Source organism: Alosa alosa, chromosome 10 (genome assembly GCF_017589495.1).
Source record: "Alosa alosa isolate M-15738 ecotype Scorff River chromosome 10, AALO_Geno_1.1, whole genome shotgun sequence".
Classification (NCBI taxonomy): Eukaryota; Metazoa; Chordata; class Actinopteri; order Clupeiformes; family Clupeidae; genus Alosa; species Alosa alosa.
The window spans coordinates 5,960,024-5,977,523 of NC_063198.1; the positions used below are offsets into that span (position 1 = coordinate 5,960,024).

General features: G+C 42.3%; 1 protein-coding gene across 2 annotated transcripts in view; it reads right to left on the bottom strand.

The window, feature by feature from the left end:
• cntn4 (contactin 4) overlaps positions 1–17,500 on the bottom strand; it is a 105,308-nt gene that overhangs the window by 80,826 nt on the left and 6,982 nt on the right. For both annotated transcript variants that reach the window (XM_048254007.1, XM_048254008.1), the window contains exon 2: positions 11,990–12,127. In XM_048254007.1, the coding sequence (XP_048109964.1) occupies positions 11,990–12,044 (55 nt within the window). In that variant the 5' untranslated portion in view covers positions 12,045–12,127. The remainder of the gene's footprint in view (positions 1–11,989; positions 12,128–17,500) is intronic.

Sequence of the window (17,500 nt, forward strand, 5' to 3'; positions counted from 1 at the left end):
AGTGAGTGAGTGAGTGAGTGAGTGAATGAGTGAGTGTGTGTGTGTGTGTGTGTGTGTGTGTGTGTGTGTGTGTGTGTGAGTGTGTGAGTGAGTGAGTGAGTGAGTGAATGAGTGTGTGTGTGTGTGTGTGTGTGTGTGTGTGTGTGTGTGTGTGTGTGTGTGTGTGTGTGGGTGTGTGGGTGTGTGTGTGTGAGTGTGTGTGTGTGTGTGTGTGTGTGTGTGTGTGTGTGTGTGTGTGTGTGTGTGTGTGTGTGTGTGTGTGTGTGTGTGTGTGTGTGTGTGTGTGTGTGTGTGGGTGTGTGTGGTGTGTGTGTGTGTGTGTGTGTGTGTGTGTGTGTGTGTTTGTGTGTGTGTGTGTGTGTGTACTAGGGGTGGTTTTGGGTCCGGGTGGTGGAAAAAAAAGTGCTCGCAACATGAAACTCAGTGTTATTTCAGCTTGATTTCAGGCCTGAGTCCCTAGGGAAGGTGAGTTAGAGAGGACCACTCTTCAGCGCAGACAACAGGAGCAATGAGTGCTGGCGCTGTGCCATTATTGTTCATCTCATGTGCAAAGTGGCCAATGTAACATTTAAAAGTTTCTTGCCTAATTGCAGCTTTGTTTGGGAAAAAAGGGAAAACAGCTTCATACACACTGGTGGGCAGCACAATGACACACACACACAAACTCAGTCACACACACACACACTGGTGGGCAGCACAATGAGGATGTAATGCCCAGTGACAGAAACAGAAAGCCTGCATTAAGCAACACTGTGTATAATGGCTTCAAACGCATTTTGATGCGGGTAGGGGCATGAGCCTTTTGTCAAAGGGTACTCAGTATGTTAAAAATCTATGAAAAAGGGAATTTAAGATTAAAAAAATCCCATGATTGATTTTACTGATGATATCTGGGCAATATGGGTGACCATTCGTCACAGTCCATCTTGGCCCATCTGTTGGTCCAACTGGGGATCTAAAACAGGCATATGCAGAAGCCTGAACACAGTGGCTCCATATAACCACGGAACATTCTAAATATAAACAGAACACTGGAGCAAAGCATCAAGAGGGCACGGGCTCAAATACCCCAAACTATCACTAGCCACACTGAACTAAACGGATGAAACTCACCACCCGCATACACGCATGCACGCACGCACACACACACACACACATGTCACGCATGCATGCACGCACACACACACACACACACGCACCCCACTCCTACACAGATAAGAGCTCATAGACATAAGCAATACATAATCCCTGCTTCCCAAAGGAAATGAATAATCAGATTTTGATTTTAAGGGATTACCCCCTGGCATCTGTGATTCATTTAATTTACTTGAAACAAGCAACAGTTTGCACTTTTTTCAAGGACGATGGGGTCACGGTGAAGGGATGTTGCATGAAAGTGTCTTGTGAAACCCCATTATAGACTAATAGCACATTAAACAGAGATGAGCCTCATGCTGGCTCCTTCATGTATATGCAGTGTCTCCAATTGGCTTTGGTTTTAATATGTGAAGTGGCAAGGGCAGAATGAAAAAGACTGCCAATCACGTTAATTTGAAAAAAAGTGAATTCCTGAACAGCTATTCCTAAATGTGCCAGGGTAAAGAAGCTTGAGGACACTAAGCAAACAGACTATTCTACTAAAAGAAACAAAACAAAACAAATACAACAGTATTAGTAGTAACCTTCTCCCACTTTTCTGTTTGAACCATAACATTAGTTTAAAATAGCCATTCCATGAAGGTTTCACCACAGATTATTCCAAATTGTGTAATGATGATATATGTAATTCTCATGACAGCCACATGAGACCTGACACTGTACCACCTTAACATTATGACAGCTGATATGACAATTATACAAAATGCTAATATGACATTGTTCTATCATTGTACACCAAATGTCGTAACAACAAACAACAAACCAAGGCATCCGTCAAAGGTGTGTTTACAGCAAATCCACCTCAATCCTAAAATCAAAAGGCTCATGGAATGTGCGTGATAAAAGCACTACAAGAAGTTCAAAGATTTGCTAACCTACCATGCTGCTTTTTTCACATAACAAATTCAAAGTCTCAGTATTTTTATGTATGCACGAGAATGTAGGCACATCTTTATTTGTATGTGTGTGTGTGTGTGTGTGTGTGTGTGTGTGTGTGTGTGTGTGTGTGTGTGTGTGTGTTATTTCTCTTCATCTTTGGGTGATTTATATGTTGTGGAGTGGTTGGTGGGTGTTGAAATATTGCACTGAGCAGGATGCAAATAAATTCAATGAGTCATTTCACAGGCTTTTCAACAGGTAGCTCGGCTGTGAGTTAACACTCAGGCATCTGTGGGACTGTGTGCACATTAGTCTGTGTGTAATAGTGTGTGTGTGTGTGTGTGTGTGTGTGTGTGTGTGTGTGTGTTTGTTTTCTTTTGCATGTGTCAGTTCCCCCAGAGCGGCAGAGCAACATGACAGCAGGCTCTGTCCCGCATTCTCTCTCTTTCTGTGGCGGAACAAAATAAAAATATAAACAACTCTTAATGCCTTCCCCCAAGCTCGCCTCCATAAAAGCATACTCTTCAGGTGGAATAATTGGCCCTGTTTTCTTTCCACCCGGACAGGTGCATCAGACGTGTCCATACTGGTTGGAATAATTCCCTCAGTGAAATGACACTTGTTTCCATGTCTGAGCCACCCCTCATTTTAGTTCAGGACAGACGCACAACGCACTGAATATGCATGACCACTGCAGGACGGGTGTGCGCTGGGAAACTAAAAGAGCTCAGCGCTATTCCAGAAGAATGGACAACCAGGCCGAGGGGACGAGGAGGCAGGACAGGCTACTGGGGACCCTGCTGTGGAAGTCCTGCCATTAAAACACAGCGCTGTGTTGTTCAACATTAGCTAGTAACATGAATACTGTACACATACACACACACACACACACACACACACACACACACACACACACACACACACACACACACACACACACACACACACACACACACACACGCACACCTCCCCAGCCCACACAAGTGGATTACTCACCTATTTGAAAGGGTTGCATCATGGCACATCCCTAGGTAACTCAAGAACTGTCTGAGTACACAACACACAGAGCAACACACCTCAACTGTGCCCTGATAAATAAATAAATAAATATAAATCTGAGCCCTGATAAATATCATTCTGAGCCCTGATAAATATAGTGTACATACTAATATCAATCTGTGCCTTGGGGATTACGTACAGTATACTAATATATACTGTGCATTCATGAAAATGTATATACTTTCAGTCTACACACAGTGTGTACTGTGTGTGCACAGTGAGGACCGATGAATACTCTATAAACTATAACTATAACTATAAACTCTATAAACTACTATATATACAGTACGCTTTGGCTAAAAATGCGTCAGCCAAATGTAATGTACTCTATAAAAGGCTATAAACTAATGCTAATCTGGACACTGGTGGTGATGTCCAGTATATATACTCATACTGTGCTCATGTGTATGCTGCAAACATGTCTACAGTACATGTGATATGCACAGTTAATATTCAAGGGTGTCCTTTGTTGCAATGGCCCGTACAGGTAGTATGTACTGCTGACATCATGGGACGGAGCACATTTCAAATGGTAATTTGGCCTCATATCTTTAGTGGGATGCTAAATGGGGGAGGCAAGACAATTATTCCTGAACAGGTGCACCTGCCCTTTGGGAGTCTGTTCTGTTCACCACTGTGAGCGAGAAAGTGCCTTCTGCCCGTCTCCTTCACATGGGGGCACTGATCAATCCCTCGCTCTCTCCTCTCTCTCTCTCTCTTTCTATTGTTTCCTGTGTTACCATCAGAGTCTCATTAAAAGGGACCCGCCGTCGTCCGAAGCTGCTCTGTAGCGCTGTGAGTGCGATCTACAGCTGTCACGCACTTCACAGTGGCAAACACAATCATTGGCTCTGCCCCCTGGCCAAGTTTCCTAATTGCACCGCCTTTTCAAAAACAGATGAGAAAACACACACACACACACACTCACGCACACACACACAAACACACACACACACAAACACACACGCGTACAATGCATTTTCGAAATCACACACACACACACACACACAGGGGTCTGAGCCAGGTTGCTGAACAAGAACAAGGGCAACAAAGGAACAGTACCAGACCCTGTCTGTACCGATCATATGAATAAAACATTTATCGATATGCATATCTAAGGAATGTGTTGACCAAGCAAAACAAAACAAATGTGGTTGGTGTGGAGATGTGGAGGTTGGGTGGAGGTGGGGTGGGGTGGGGGGTTAGGGCTGGGTGGGTGGGGAGGAGGAGGAGGAGAGCAACTCTCTGCCTCTGATTTGCTGACATCACCAATTAGCAGGGGCTTGGCTGTGTGCTCCCCTGGAGATCTACCACTCCTTCATCCTGCCACGAGAAGAGTAATTGCTTCTCCAGAGAGAGAGAGGGGGAGGAGGGAGGAAGGGAGGGAGGGGGTGGCAGGTAAGTCCACCTGGAGATGCTGGCTCCAGTTACTCGGATACAGTGTTGGCTTTCTTTCATCAACAAGACCCCGTCTCCTAGCTAATATTGTCATCAACATGATATCTGTGCTAATGAAAGCCTTAATGGAGCCACATAGTCGGCATTCGGAGGCGACACACAACCCATTAGGAATCCAATGTGTGTGATGTGATTCATCGCCACAGCTGGGGCGATCTTAAAATATCAAACGCACCGGAGGTGTTTCACAAGACTCAAAACCCACCACCCACCGGCTCCCCAGTCTGCTGTGGTGCCACTGCATTACACATAAAGCAACACAACTCCGTCTGACGGGATTCCCATGGAAGATTGTGTCCTTTGAAAAACTTTCCAATAAACAGAAGATGAAACATCGACTGACTCTTCGCCCAGATCCTCCTCCTCCTGGAGCCTAATGAGCTCGGCAGTAATGAAGAAAGCCCAGCAGCGGCGCGTGTAGACGTCCAGACACACGGGTCAAAGGTGGCAGGGTGGGTGGGTGGGGAAGGGAGGAGTAGGGTCACCAGGGCAGGGAGCTGACCAGAGGTGTCTCTCTTGGCCCGGCACCAGGGAAGGGGGTGGTGGGGTATTGGTGTTGAGAGACTCAATGGCCCCGTAGGGGTTAGAGGTGCAAACATCAACAGAACGCGCACCTGAGAAACAACACCTCTGGGCTGAAAACACTCACTAACACAAACACACACACACACACACACACACACACACACACACACACACACACAGAGATCGGCACAAGACTGCCTTAACAGAGCAGAGTCCTTCTGTAAGAGCCACTATATTATGGAAAACAACAGGGGACTTCCTTTAGCTCTTAGACCGAACTGTTGTAAAATATGTATGTAGTCTGAGACAAAATACCCCCGACACGTTCATTTGCATTTGCCATTTATGATGATGCTATTCAGAGGTTAAGAGGCTGGTACAAAGCTCCTGTTTAGGTACTAAAGTGTTCCTGAATACTTTAATACTGTCTGCTGCTGTCAGATAGATAGGAGATTTCAAACTACTCTCCAGGAGATTTACTTGTGCAGTTGAGGGATAGTGTTTTTTTTTTCCACCAGGGAAATAAAGACTTTTAACAACCAGAGATAGACTGTAATGAGCGTCAGCCAGGTTGTGGTTCTCAGCATTATCAGTAGGTGTAAACTCTGAGAGCTTTTTCATTTCTACATTTCTGCCTCGTTCCGAAGGCCTGAGTCTGAGCAAATAAGCATTCAAGGCAGACTATACAGTTAACAAGCTTCCAAACAGCTGCAGGTAAGACTGATAAGCCGCACTTGGTCTGCTGTGCAGGTGAGACACTCACCTGCTGAGAAATGTGAAATGTGTGCAAGAGAACTCTCTGAGGCCAGGACCCACACCGCCTCTGGGTAGGAAGGGGCTTCATGTTTAAGTCATTTCAGTGTCTTCCAAACTCCCAAACGCTCTCCCTGTCCCACCTCAGCCCCCCAACATCTCTCTCTCTCTCTCTCTTTCTCTCTCTTTCTCTCTCTCTCTCTGTCTCTCCTTCTCCTGCCATGTCATGTTTTAGTAGAGTACTCCAGTTCACTGCCTTATGCTCTGCCTGTCGGGGGTGGGGGGGTGGGTGGGTGTGTGTGTGTGTGGGGGGGGTTATAATCTGTGGTCCAATAGTGGATGAGAGCAAATAAGTTTGGTCTAGTGAGCTTACCTCAGCAGGAATCAAAGGCTCTCAGATGGGCCCAGAAGAGCCTAGAATCTTTCATGTGAGTTCCAACGTCCAAATTAATTTTGTAGATATAACAGACCTTTGCTTTGCCAGTAACACTTTGAGTGTGTACCTCTTGAAAGGCTTTGGTGCCTTTGTATCTAAAGTTTGCTTCTTGGGCATGAGCTCTTAACTTGAAGATTTATTTCTTTATTTTGTCCTCGTGGGACAAATTTGAACCGTGAGGATGGCACATTCTTCATTGCTCTGTGATGTAGGCGTGCATCTAGAGAAATGGACAGTGCAGAACACAATATAATTTGGTTCAAGGTCAAGGCACAGACGAAGGCTGCTCCCATCTTTTATGCTTCAAAGGAGCTATTAGAATAAGCTCGGCTCTCCCACGCGAACGAGCGTACCTTGCCGAGACACGACTATATTCATCTTGTGGAGATGAGATACTAGCAGCTTATATGGAATGCATTAACCACTGATATAACCCATTTCCCCACTCTTAAGCACACATGGGGAAAAACCAGGCCAAATGCGGGTGGGTGGGGTAGTGGGTGAGGGGGTTGCGATGGCTCAGAGAACCTTCAGACAGGAGGTGGAATAGAGTAAATACTTCTTCTGTCACAGGTCACTGAGAGGACGGACACTGTGTCGAACCATGTCCGCACTGATTCCTGACCCACAGACATCTTCACCAAAGAGATAAATCTATTTGTGTTATGAAGTTACGGATGGTAAGGACAGGGATAAACGCTGCCTCTGCTTGGCTGTGTCTGGACAGAAAATGACACACAATAATACTTGATCTGTTGCTACTGCACTGAGAATAACCATGCTGCCCTGCAATTTCACTTCACTGCTTCTGATCCAACGTTCTTTTAAAAAACAAAATCTGTTTAGACTCAAAAGCAAAGAAGGTAAAGGCAGGACAAAAACTTTGCTTCGGTCAGTAAGTATTCAGTGCTGAAGACTAGTGTTTCTAAAGACTGTTGCCCTGAACTATGTAAAAACTGAAAGAGCCATGAGAAAAAGAAAGTTTAATACTTTAATACTTCCTCTGGATGTTTCAGGGCAACAGAGATTTGCATGGTGTTGAGTGTGAGAAGTGTTTTTGCATGGAATCCTCAAGCTAACTCAGACTCTATCTCCTCTAACTGGTCTTCCCTGAGGATAGGGGATTCTGCAGCCTGCTCTAGCATGTCCACAGACCACACCCTGTAGGGCTGTCCCTTTAATAATGGAATCAATCCCTCCTAGTATGCGTGTATGTGTGTATGTGTGTGTGTGTGAGAGAGAGTGTGAGAGAGAGACAAAGAGAGAGAGAGAGAGCGAGAGGGAGAGAGATACTAAGAGGGCCTTGCTGCCTGATAGCCACACTGGAGGACAATTTCAGGGCCACTTTAAAAAGGCATCCCACTTCAAATTACTTTTGGCTATAATGGACAGACGATTTATTTTCTTTTTTGCAACCCCAAACTAACCACCACTGCCAAAACCAAAAATACTTTTCTGCATGTAATCTTTTGTATTATCCTGTTCCTACAGTACATCTACAAAAGAAGCATACTTGCTTGTTGTCATTATGCAAAGCTACATAAAGTCCCCAATCCTAAAGCAAGAACAAATATCAGCTAAACTATGCATACAGCAACTCTGTAAGATATGTATATACACCACACAAAAGTTAGAGGCAATGATTTGAATAGAAATACGGTATGTGCCCTTTCTGAGCTCCCTGACACATAGCATTTAAGATTTCTACTACAGATGAATACAGACAAGACAACGACACTAGAAATGATACAGAGATCAGAAAAGACCAGATTTGACATGCTGGTGTGGTTATGTATCAGTGGCAGTCACAAAAACAGAATGCTTGGTATTGTGTCTCTCTTAGAAACACATTGGAAAAGAAGACCACCTTGGTGCCATCCTAGCTATTTCGAAGCCACAACAGAGGCTAACAGAGTGGGTTTTTTTAGGTGGGTTTTTTTTTTGCTCCTAGACTCAATCACAGGACAGCACTTGTTTTTGGATCGTAAAAACCTCGCTGAAGACAAAACGGCTTGATGGAAATGCATTGTTTGCGACTACCCACTGAGCTTAGCTTGGCTTTGCGAGCCATGAATAACACAGGTCAAAAAATGACTACCGGAGACCCCCGCTGCTTTACTTTGTCACCTGGCAGCAGTTAGAAAGAGATAAACAAAAAGACAAAGCGCACAAAATGCCCTGCTTCACAGCAGCGTTGCATTAGAATAACGTGGAGATACGTCCGAGGGACTAATCTCAAAGTAATCGCAAACTCCACTTGTTTGGGGGCATGTAATAACTGGGTTTTGGTGTTGGTTGGCCATACCGTTTGACTCTGTAACTACTTGTGCATGTAGATGTTAGTACACATCTACCCCTCAGTGCATAGACCTCACAAGAGCAGTGCATGCAACATGGTGCAAGAATGACAGATCTAAACGTTTTTTACAAGGAAAAATGGATGAAATCTCTCACAGAAACTCTTAGCTTAAACTCTTAGCTAACAGAAGACTTTTAGCTGTGTACAAAAAGCATTTGCGAGCTGTGATACTACCCAAAGGGAGTGTTGCCCAGTACTATGCAGGGTGCCCACATTTTTGCTTTTACCCTTTTCCTTTTTTTGGTTATTTTGCAACTGTAAAAGAAAGGGGGAAAGAAGTGATCAAGGAGTATCGTTCAAGGAGGGCAGAGGCAGACACAGACATAAACAAAGACAGACGCTGATTAATTTTCTTGCCCTGGAAACGAGCCTGCTGTCTAAATGTCAAGAGCGCCTTTGTGCGGGGGACAGACAATCTGGTCTCGCCGCTTGGCACTCTACAGGTGGAGCTGAGCTCTGAGGGAAATGCGAACGTCTCGGCTCTCCAAGGTCACCTCTCTCTGGGCTCACACCGCACGTTGACATGCAAAGCTTTTCACCATTTAGCCGGCGTAAACCTTTCCATTGCCCCTGATGCCCTAATCTGGGCCGCTCGTGATTTTCTTATTTTTTTTTCCTTTTGTCCAGAGACTTCTAGAAGGGTTTGTTCGTTTCTTTGTGAAATGCAAAACCTATCAAGAGAGAGATCTGATTTTTTTCCCTCCGGAGGCAGTGTCTCAGGTGTGTAAATCAAACGACTTTCAAATAGGAGGAAGATAGAACAAGAAAATATGTCTGCTGAGAGAGGGGCTGACTGCATAAGCAAGAGGGGCCAGCATTAATGTGCTCTACGTAGGCCTGCAAGAGGAGCAGCCAGAGGAGAGAAGGAAGGAAGGAGGGAAAGAAGAGAGAGAGAGAGCAAAGGAAGAGAGAAAGAGAGAGGAAATAAAGAAAGAAAGTGAGAGACAGAGAGAAAGAGAGATAGAAAGAGAGGGATAAGAGAGAAGAGAGAATAATCTTAGCAAGGCACGCTGAGCAAGATGAGGTTCAGGCAGCATGCAGGAAAGAAAGAAAGAGAGGGAAGAAGAAGAAGAAGAAGAAGAAGAAGGGAAAAAAAGAGAAATTAGCATTCAGTGTGTGTCCGGGGGAAGTGTGGCTCTGAGGTAATCAGCCGCTAACAGGGAGGGTTAGAGTGACGTGCGGGGAGAACAGGAGGCTAGCCTGTCACTGTGCTGCGCCAGAACAAAAGAACAAGCCTGCTAGAGGACAGGGATCATTACAGTCGCCTCGCCTCTCCCCGTGAATCCCTCCCTTTTCAAGGGGGCTAACCTTCCTTTTCTCTGGCGTTCGGCAGGTTGCACGACCTTTCCTTTCAGTTCCAGCGCCAGCGTTCAGCCTTAGCGATTGTTAACGAGCGGCACTTTACAGAGACTAGGGATACGGCCGCAGAGGACACGGCGCTTACGTAACGAAGTCACAGAACAGGATGAATGGACAAATAGCAACATTTATACATTGTGACTGATAACGCCCCTATCCAAAAATAGAGAGTGAGGACAGAAGCACAATTGAATTACACTGTGATTTTGTTCAAGTTTTTCAATACAGTGTGCACAAAAGCAGACATGTTCATAAAACTGAAGTGTGTTTGACTTTCAGTACAGATTTAATTTACTTTGTGTGACTGGGGCTTAACAAGGACTGATAACACCTCCTTCTGGGTTGAATTAGACTATAATGGAGAATCCTCATTCAACATGAAATTTGGTGCAAGACCAGACATAATCCTCCCCGTAAAACTCGCCAGTGATGTTACATTAGAATCTAATCTCGTGAAAATTAATACTCTCTTGGTAATAGACCAACCAAAGGGGGATACATGTCTTTAATTATATTATCTCTTATTTTAAGTTTGAAAAGGTTGTAGATTGTGGATGTTGTCTTTTGCTGGACACTGGAGGGAGGTCTGCAATGATCAGCGTCTGCCTCCTCTTTAACAATCCAGATATGGACACAGTCTTTGATTAAACCCCTGAGACCATTTCAATTATTGCACTAATGTGACCCTGCCGTTTTTTAAGCAAGACAAATGAAACCTCCTCATCAAATCATGATCAATGAAAATGGGCCGGCGGGTATAGAGAATAGTTTAATAAAGACAGCATTCAACTCTACTGTACAGGCAGCAACAACGATTCTTAAAATCTGAGATAAGATTTTTTTGTTGTTGTTTTGTTCCACCAGACCCCTATCCTCTAGTCACTCTGCTGTATATTAATTAGAGGCTCAGCCTCCCTGCGTTTCCTTTCAAAGACGCTTAAAGACAGAGAAAGGGAGCCTTTGTGCACTTCCCACGAGTCGCTATTTGCTCTCTCTATGCTCGCTAATGGCCGTGTGTGTGTGCTTAGAGCCGGCCACTGTGTGCTGTGTTCACAAGAGGCCTGGTGAGACGTTTTTACTCTCATCTTGTTGAAGCAACAACATAAACAAACTGTGTTTTTTCATTACTTTAACAAATGAAGAACAATGACTGTACAGGGGATTCCTTGTTGAATAATGTAAACTTGTGGGCATGCTGACATGTCTGTTGGGAGTACTGTAGGAACTATGGGACACACACACCAGAGTTAACAATGAGGCTGCGGGGCAACCCTGAAATGCTCACCACTTAGCAAGAGGTCCTTGAACGCTGATCAGTAAAAATATCAAATGACCCCTGACCTCTTTAAGTTTTGTTAGTGTCTGTTCTTCTCTTCAAGTACTGAGCAAAATAGTGGGCAGTGCTGGGCAGGGTATAGTACATTTCTACTACTGTATGAATGAATAGGATAATATGTTCTCGGAAAAAGATGGGTGAAAAACCATTTCAAAATATGAAACAATTCATTGTTTAATTTAGCCATCCAACACTCTATAATAAACTCAGCTGATAAGTTGTTAATGTGTATATTAGCTTGCCAGAGAACGAAGGTCATTTAGGTTTTTTTCTTTCTTGATTAAATCTCACACTTTTTTCAATCAATGCATTCAATTTATTATTTTTCATCTTACTTTCATATCTCACTTTTCAATCTCCTCATTTATATTCAAAATGATTAACCTAACAGCAGTCAAGCATTTCAGAAAGCCACCCCTAAGATCCAATTATTTACTTTAACAAACACCTTTTTTATTAAATAAATTGCACAACCTCATTATTTGTATCGTAATGGGAAAATATAAGCACCGAGTGTTTGCCTGTGGCTTGTGTATTTCAGTTTTCTCCTGTTTAAACCCTACCTTTCATACCTGCAACCTGCCCTAAATACATATGAATAAGGACACAAACTACACAAAGCGAGCCTGGAATGCGTGCGTCAAAAGTTCTTAATAAGATGCTTTACCTGCAAGGCACCCCATCAATGACTGCAGCACCAGCAGTTTCCATAGCAACATCATCTTCAGTTTTGTGGGGTCAAAGTAGACTCACATTCAATCACAAACGTATGGAATCCTGTTATGCACTCGATCCGGTCTTCACTCTGTTGGGAAGGAAAGAGAGAGGGATAGAAATTAGGATTGTTGTAAGGGTGTTAGATACCGCCACTCTTTATATTGATGTTTGACAGGTTCACTTCACATTTATGCTCACAAATCAACCCTTTAATCCGTGGACAGCAGATGTGGCATTTGAAAATGAGTCTTTATTCTGTAAAATATCCCACTGAAGCCTATATGAGAAGCCTATACTGTATGTCTTCTATGAGACTGCACTAAAAAAGGTCACCTCAGTATGATAAATAATCACAAGGATATCACGGGGCCATTTGAAATGTCCTATAACCATGGGCGATCCAATACACCTTGGGTCCTATGGAAGATAATAATAATAATAATAATAATAATAATAATAATAATAATAATGTTTTCATTATCGATGAAACCCCCCCCTCGATGTAGTGCCCCAAAAATCCTTTTTGAACGTTTCAAATCAAACTTTTCCCCGCCTTACGATGCCTTCTCTACAACATGTGCTACTACCTAAGAAAAGAGGTCTGTTGTTTCAGCACAATCAGCAAAGGTCAATCCAGAACAAAAGGTCTCAGTTCATAAACACACACATATCTGTTGCCCTTAATGATAGGGTACAGCATACTATTGTTATGATGCTGAGTGTTGTGAAGTATTTCTAAATACTAGACAAACCGACAGTATACAGAGAGCAAGGGTCAGTCCATTAAGTCATATCTCACCATTATACTGTAGCTGTAGATGTTCATGCTTACTGAACATCTTTTGCAGAACACAGACAACACACATTTAAATTCCTGTAGATTCAGATTCAGATACATATCACTGCGTTAGATTTAACAATATGTGCTAGAGTGAGACACCGGCTTTCAGTGAAGCAACAATCTACTACTAAAAATGCCAGTGGGCACATCATTCTTCACAGTGTTTTAACAATGCATTGGCACACGTGTGCAGACACACACCACTGCACTTCTAATTGAGCTTGCATGTTCTGAATTAATTCTCCAGCATAATTAGTCAGTGGATGATATTGCCATGTCAATATCTCAGACTGATGCTATAACTGACATGTTTGACGGCTCATTTATTAGGCTACGCTGATGTAGTTGGCCATATTTAACTCATGTCATCACACCTTAGTTATTAGAATTGCTTAAAAATGTTCTTTTAAATAAACTCTTCTAGGCACAACTCTACTACACACTCTGCAACATATCAGGATACAGCAATCTCATCAACAAACATCGTGACCATGTGACCATGCGTTCTATTCCACTACTACATCATGGAATCAGAACACAGAGTGAAAAAAGTTTTAAGGTTCGGGGAGAGTAGCTGTTGCAGATATCTAGCATAGAAAAATAGAAATATGAACAATGAACAGATCCCTTTGTGACACTTTAAATTAACATACTGTATATTAGAAGATGGCACCATATATTCTAATTTAATTGTTTTTGGTTAAATATGCCATGAGTTTGGGTAAAGCACACGAGTCAGTGTAGTTTGAAGTGCAAGTAGCTGCGGGTTATTCCCTCCAACAGACACAGGGAAATGACATCGTCAGTGTGAGGACAACCAGTGCCAATGGCAGTCTGACTTCTTAGGTCAATTTAACAGTAAGAGACAGTAACACAGACAACAGATCATGAGTCACTTGCCTAAATGCTTCACAAAGCTTCAGCCAGCTTCCTTGGAGCTCTACAGAGTAGCATTCTTTATATACTTCATACAAATTGAGTTAGTAACACTTTTGATGAAGATGAACAGTGAGTTTTAGCTTTAGAATTTACAAATGCTTAACATGGAATAGCTTAACATGGAAATCATAAACACAAAGATGGCATGTCTTTGTATTTCTATGACTTCCATGTTAATGGTCAGATTTGAAAATATGATGACATTGCATGACGAAATTGATAATTCAACTCTTCTCTTCATGTGCACCATTTTCATCTACTTTGTATGGTTAGTAAACATAAGAGTTAAGGTAACCTGACTGAAGTGCAACTTTATGCAAATATTTCTTTATATCAGCAGTTGTAATTTCTGCAAATCTTTTTAAAATCATTACAAGCCACACATATCTGAGTAAACAGCATTGTAAATAAACCGAACAGCCCCTGGCATTTAGCAGCCTAGATTTTAAACTACATCATGTTCACACTTCAAAGAAAAGTTGCACTGTTTTAACTGATGACCTTTTTTTCTTAAGACTGGGGGAGTGAGAGCAGTCTCAAAATATTACTATCATTATTTCTTATTATTATTATTATTCCCACACCAGTAGATTGGTAAGTGGCAACGGAGTGGTCTACCGCTGCTAAAAGCACTCGTCAAAGTTTCCCTGTCTGAATGGCATCGCGATAACAGCTAATCTCTATCATCAGATCAAAGGAGAGGCATTAAAATACTCTTTTTGCTGCCTTTTTCCAGAGTAATATACCACCAGCATCCAATGCATGGAATAAGTTTAACTCATACAATATCTGATATTGAATACATAAAAACATATCTGCCCAAGTGAAATCGTTGTGATCAAACGTGATTATAACTCTGAAAATCTGATTAATTTAACTTGGTATTTAGGGGAAGCACAGACAACACAGGTTTACAGCTCTTTCATTTGAACCATTCTGAAGCGTGAAATTCAGTCCAGTTCTCCTTAAAGGAACCCTTACAGATTTTTTTTGTAAACAATGACAAGGCATAGCTGACCTATAGTGAAGACAACGAGTCTCCTTTTCTGAGAAGTCAAGACTTCCCCATCCTGGATTTGTCTGAGCTGAACACATTTAATATCTTATCTGCCTTCAATCACCAGCCATGCATTAATCTCCACTCTGAGCCAACCAGTGATTCAGCAATTGGGGGCTTCTGGCTTACCATGTTTACAGGCAAGATAATCACTTTCATTGGTCACAAGAATCTCCACTACACCTTTGCCCACCAAACAGATTACTGGCCTTGCAGTGAATTTCATCTGAGGAGTCTCTCACAGAAGCCAAACACAAACAAGCCTGAGCTGATAAGCTAAAAACACAAGAGTTGTACTGATTTTGACCAGTCCAATCATAGGATGCAGTGCAGGATGTGGCCTTATTGCCTGCACAGAATCCATTTTTCATTCAGTTTGTCTCATATCTGTTTATGAACATGAGGGTCGCTGCAGAATGTTATATGCTTCTATGCACAACATGAATGCAGACACATATGTGTAACTGTAAAAGTAGGTGAAGTGATTTGTAAGATTCTCGAAATGTCATAAAATGGCATAATTATTTTCTGCCATCAGCAATCTAGACATTACAATCCTGAATAGTGTCTTTTGTCAATTGCAGAAACAAACATGAAAAAAGATTGATGGAGGCAAATGATTAAAATAATCTCAGAGTTGTTATTCAACTTATTATTCATAAGTTGAGGGGCACAGGAGAAAATGAAAAGGAAAGAAGCCACATTACAAGATTGGCCTTTTTCGCAAACGTGCTAATAACCCAGGCTAAAACACCGTACAGTAATAATGACAAGGCACTACAATACTTCATAAACTGAAGCACTAAAAATACAACAGAGTGTTTTTCTACAGTGCATGAGCCATTCAATTTCCTGAAAAGGGTCAAAGGGCGCGTAGCACATTTAGAGCAGAGCCACAGGCGCTTCATCAAAGGAATCTAGAGCTCTGTTTTAGCCTTTCATTTGAAGGTAAGGCTGCGCCCCAGCATAAAAGTGAATTACATGGGAAAGTATGGAGGCTGCCACATCTCCTGCTTATTAGGTCTCCTGTAAAACAAATGGAAGTGGGATGAAGGCCCAAGCAGATTGCACACCACACAACAAATGTGTCAGGCCTCACAAAAAAACAAAAAACAAAAAATCACTGCACTTGGGCTCTCTAATTAAAAATACACACCAATCAAATAAAAAGCTAGAGTGTCTAGCTAAAGCTATTGTCAAAGCAAAGACTTTATCATAGTTACGAATCAGAGAGCAAAACACAAACTACCTCCTATTTGAAGTGACCGCAAGGACAGTGGCAAATAAAATGGTAATGACCTCGAATGTGCACTTTGCTTATGACATAGAAAGCTCGAGCATCCAACAGTCCCCTTCTATTTCCGCAACAAAACACTTTGTGCTTAATGTAACCTTCATGGGTGAAGCACCATGTGTTTTATAAGTCCATTACGCACAGTTTAGGGACAGCATGTCACTTTACTTTGATATGTTATATAACCACGACACATACAATCAACTCTCCAGTACAGCAACGAATGTGACCATGTGGAGCTCAGCGACTTGCCCAGTGTTGGTGTGGGGTTTAGACACTGAAGTTTTGTGGGAATGGATGCACTGCCTTGGGAAAAAGAGAGAGAGAGGGAGATTGCAACTGTTCCTTGACAACTCCTGAGGATAAATATGACATGCCATTGTCAGACTGAATAGTGAAAAATCAGTGTCTAAATTTGAACATTCTTTACAAATGCTCTTTCGAGATTTGGGAAAGGTAAATTAAAAGTAAAAATTAAAAGAAAATGTGAGTTTGTAAAAAAAAATAAAAAAATAGAAGGCACCTTAAACAGTTGACTACATAATGTTTCACACAAATCTCCTTGTCTTGGAGGTTAGCATGACGTGGATATTGGAGCTGCACTATATGCCACATGGCTGTACAACCATCCACAGACACTGATACCACTAAATCCTTTCTTCTAACACCATCACCCTTTTAAACCATGCTTTGTGCAGGGATTTCATGGGCACTGAATGCATTACTTGTGTTCAAATCCAGCATCAGCTGCACAACTTCAACAACACAAGGTAATTCAGCCTCATGTAATGAGGTCCCGCAATTCTGCAACACTTTCGCTAGGGTCACAAGATACCCTCAACATTAGTGGGAGGTCAACATGAGGTTCAGAATCAATTTGTTGTCTTTCTTTCTTTTTTTTGAAGCCGATTATTTGTAAATGCTGCCTTCGTGAGCGAAACTGTCCATGTGGCATTTGTGCGGTCATTAGATAGACTACAGTATCTGATATTAGCACACTGCCATACAACACAACATGTCTTTAGCTAGGGACTGAGAGAGTTGCAACTAAGTAGTGAGCTAGTCTGTCTACCATTATATAGCCTTCTGGCCTTCTGTTTCTAAATAGTATCAAGTAAATAGCATGACTACCAGCTCAATGTTCAGAAGATTTAGTGCAATTCTATATCCAGTTTGCTTTTCAATTAAGCAAATAAGCTTTTTTTCCACATCAAAGGATATTATGAAGTCCACCATATTAGGTATCATGTTATGTATGGAAAATAGTCTGATGATTCATGCATCCCCAATCTTGCAGGTTGCTGTGAGTCACATCACTGATACTCACGTA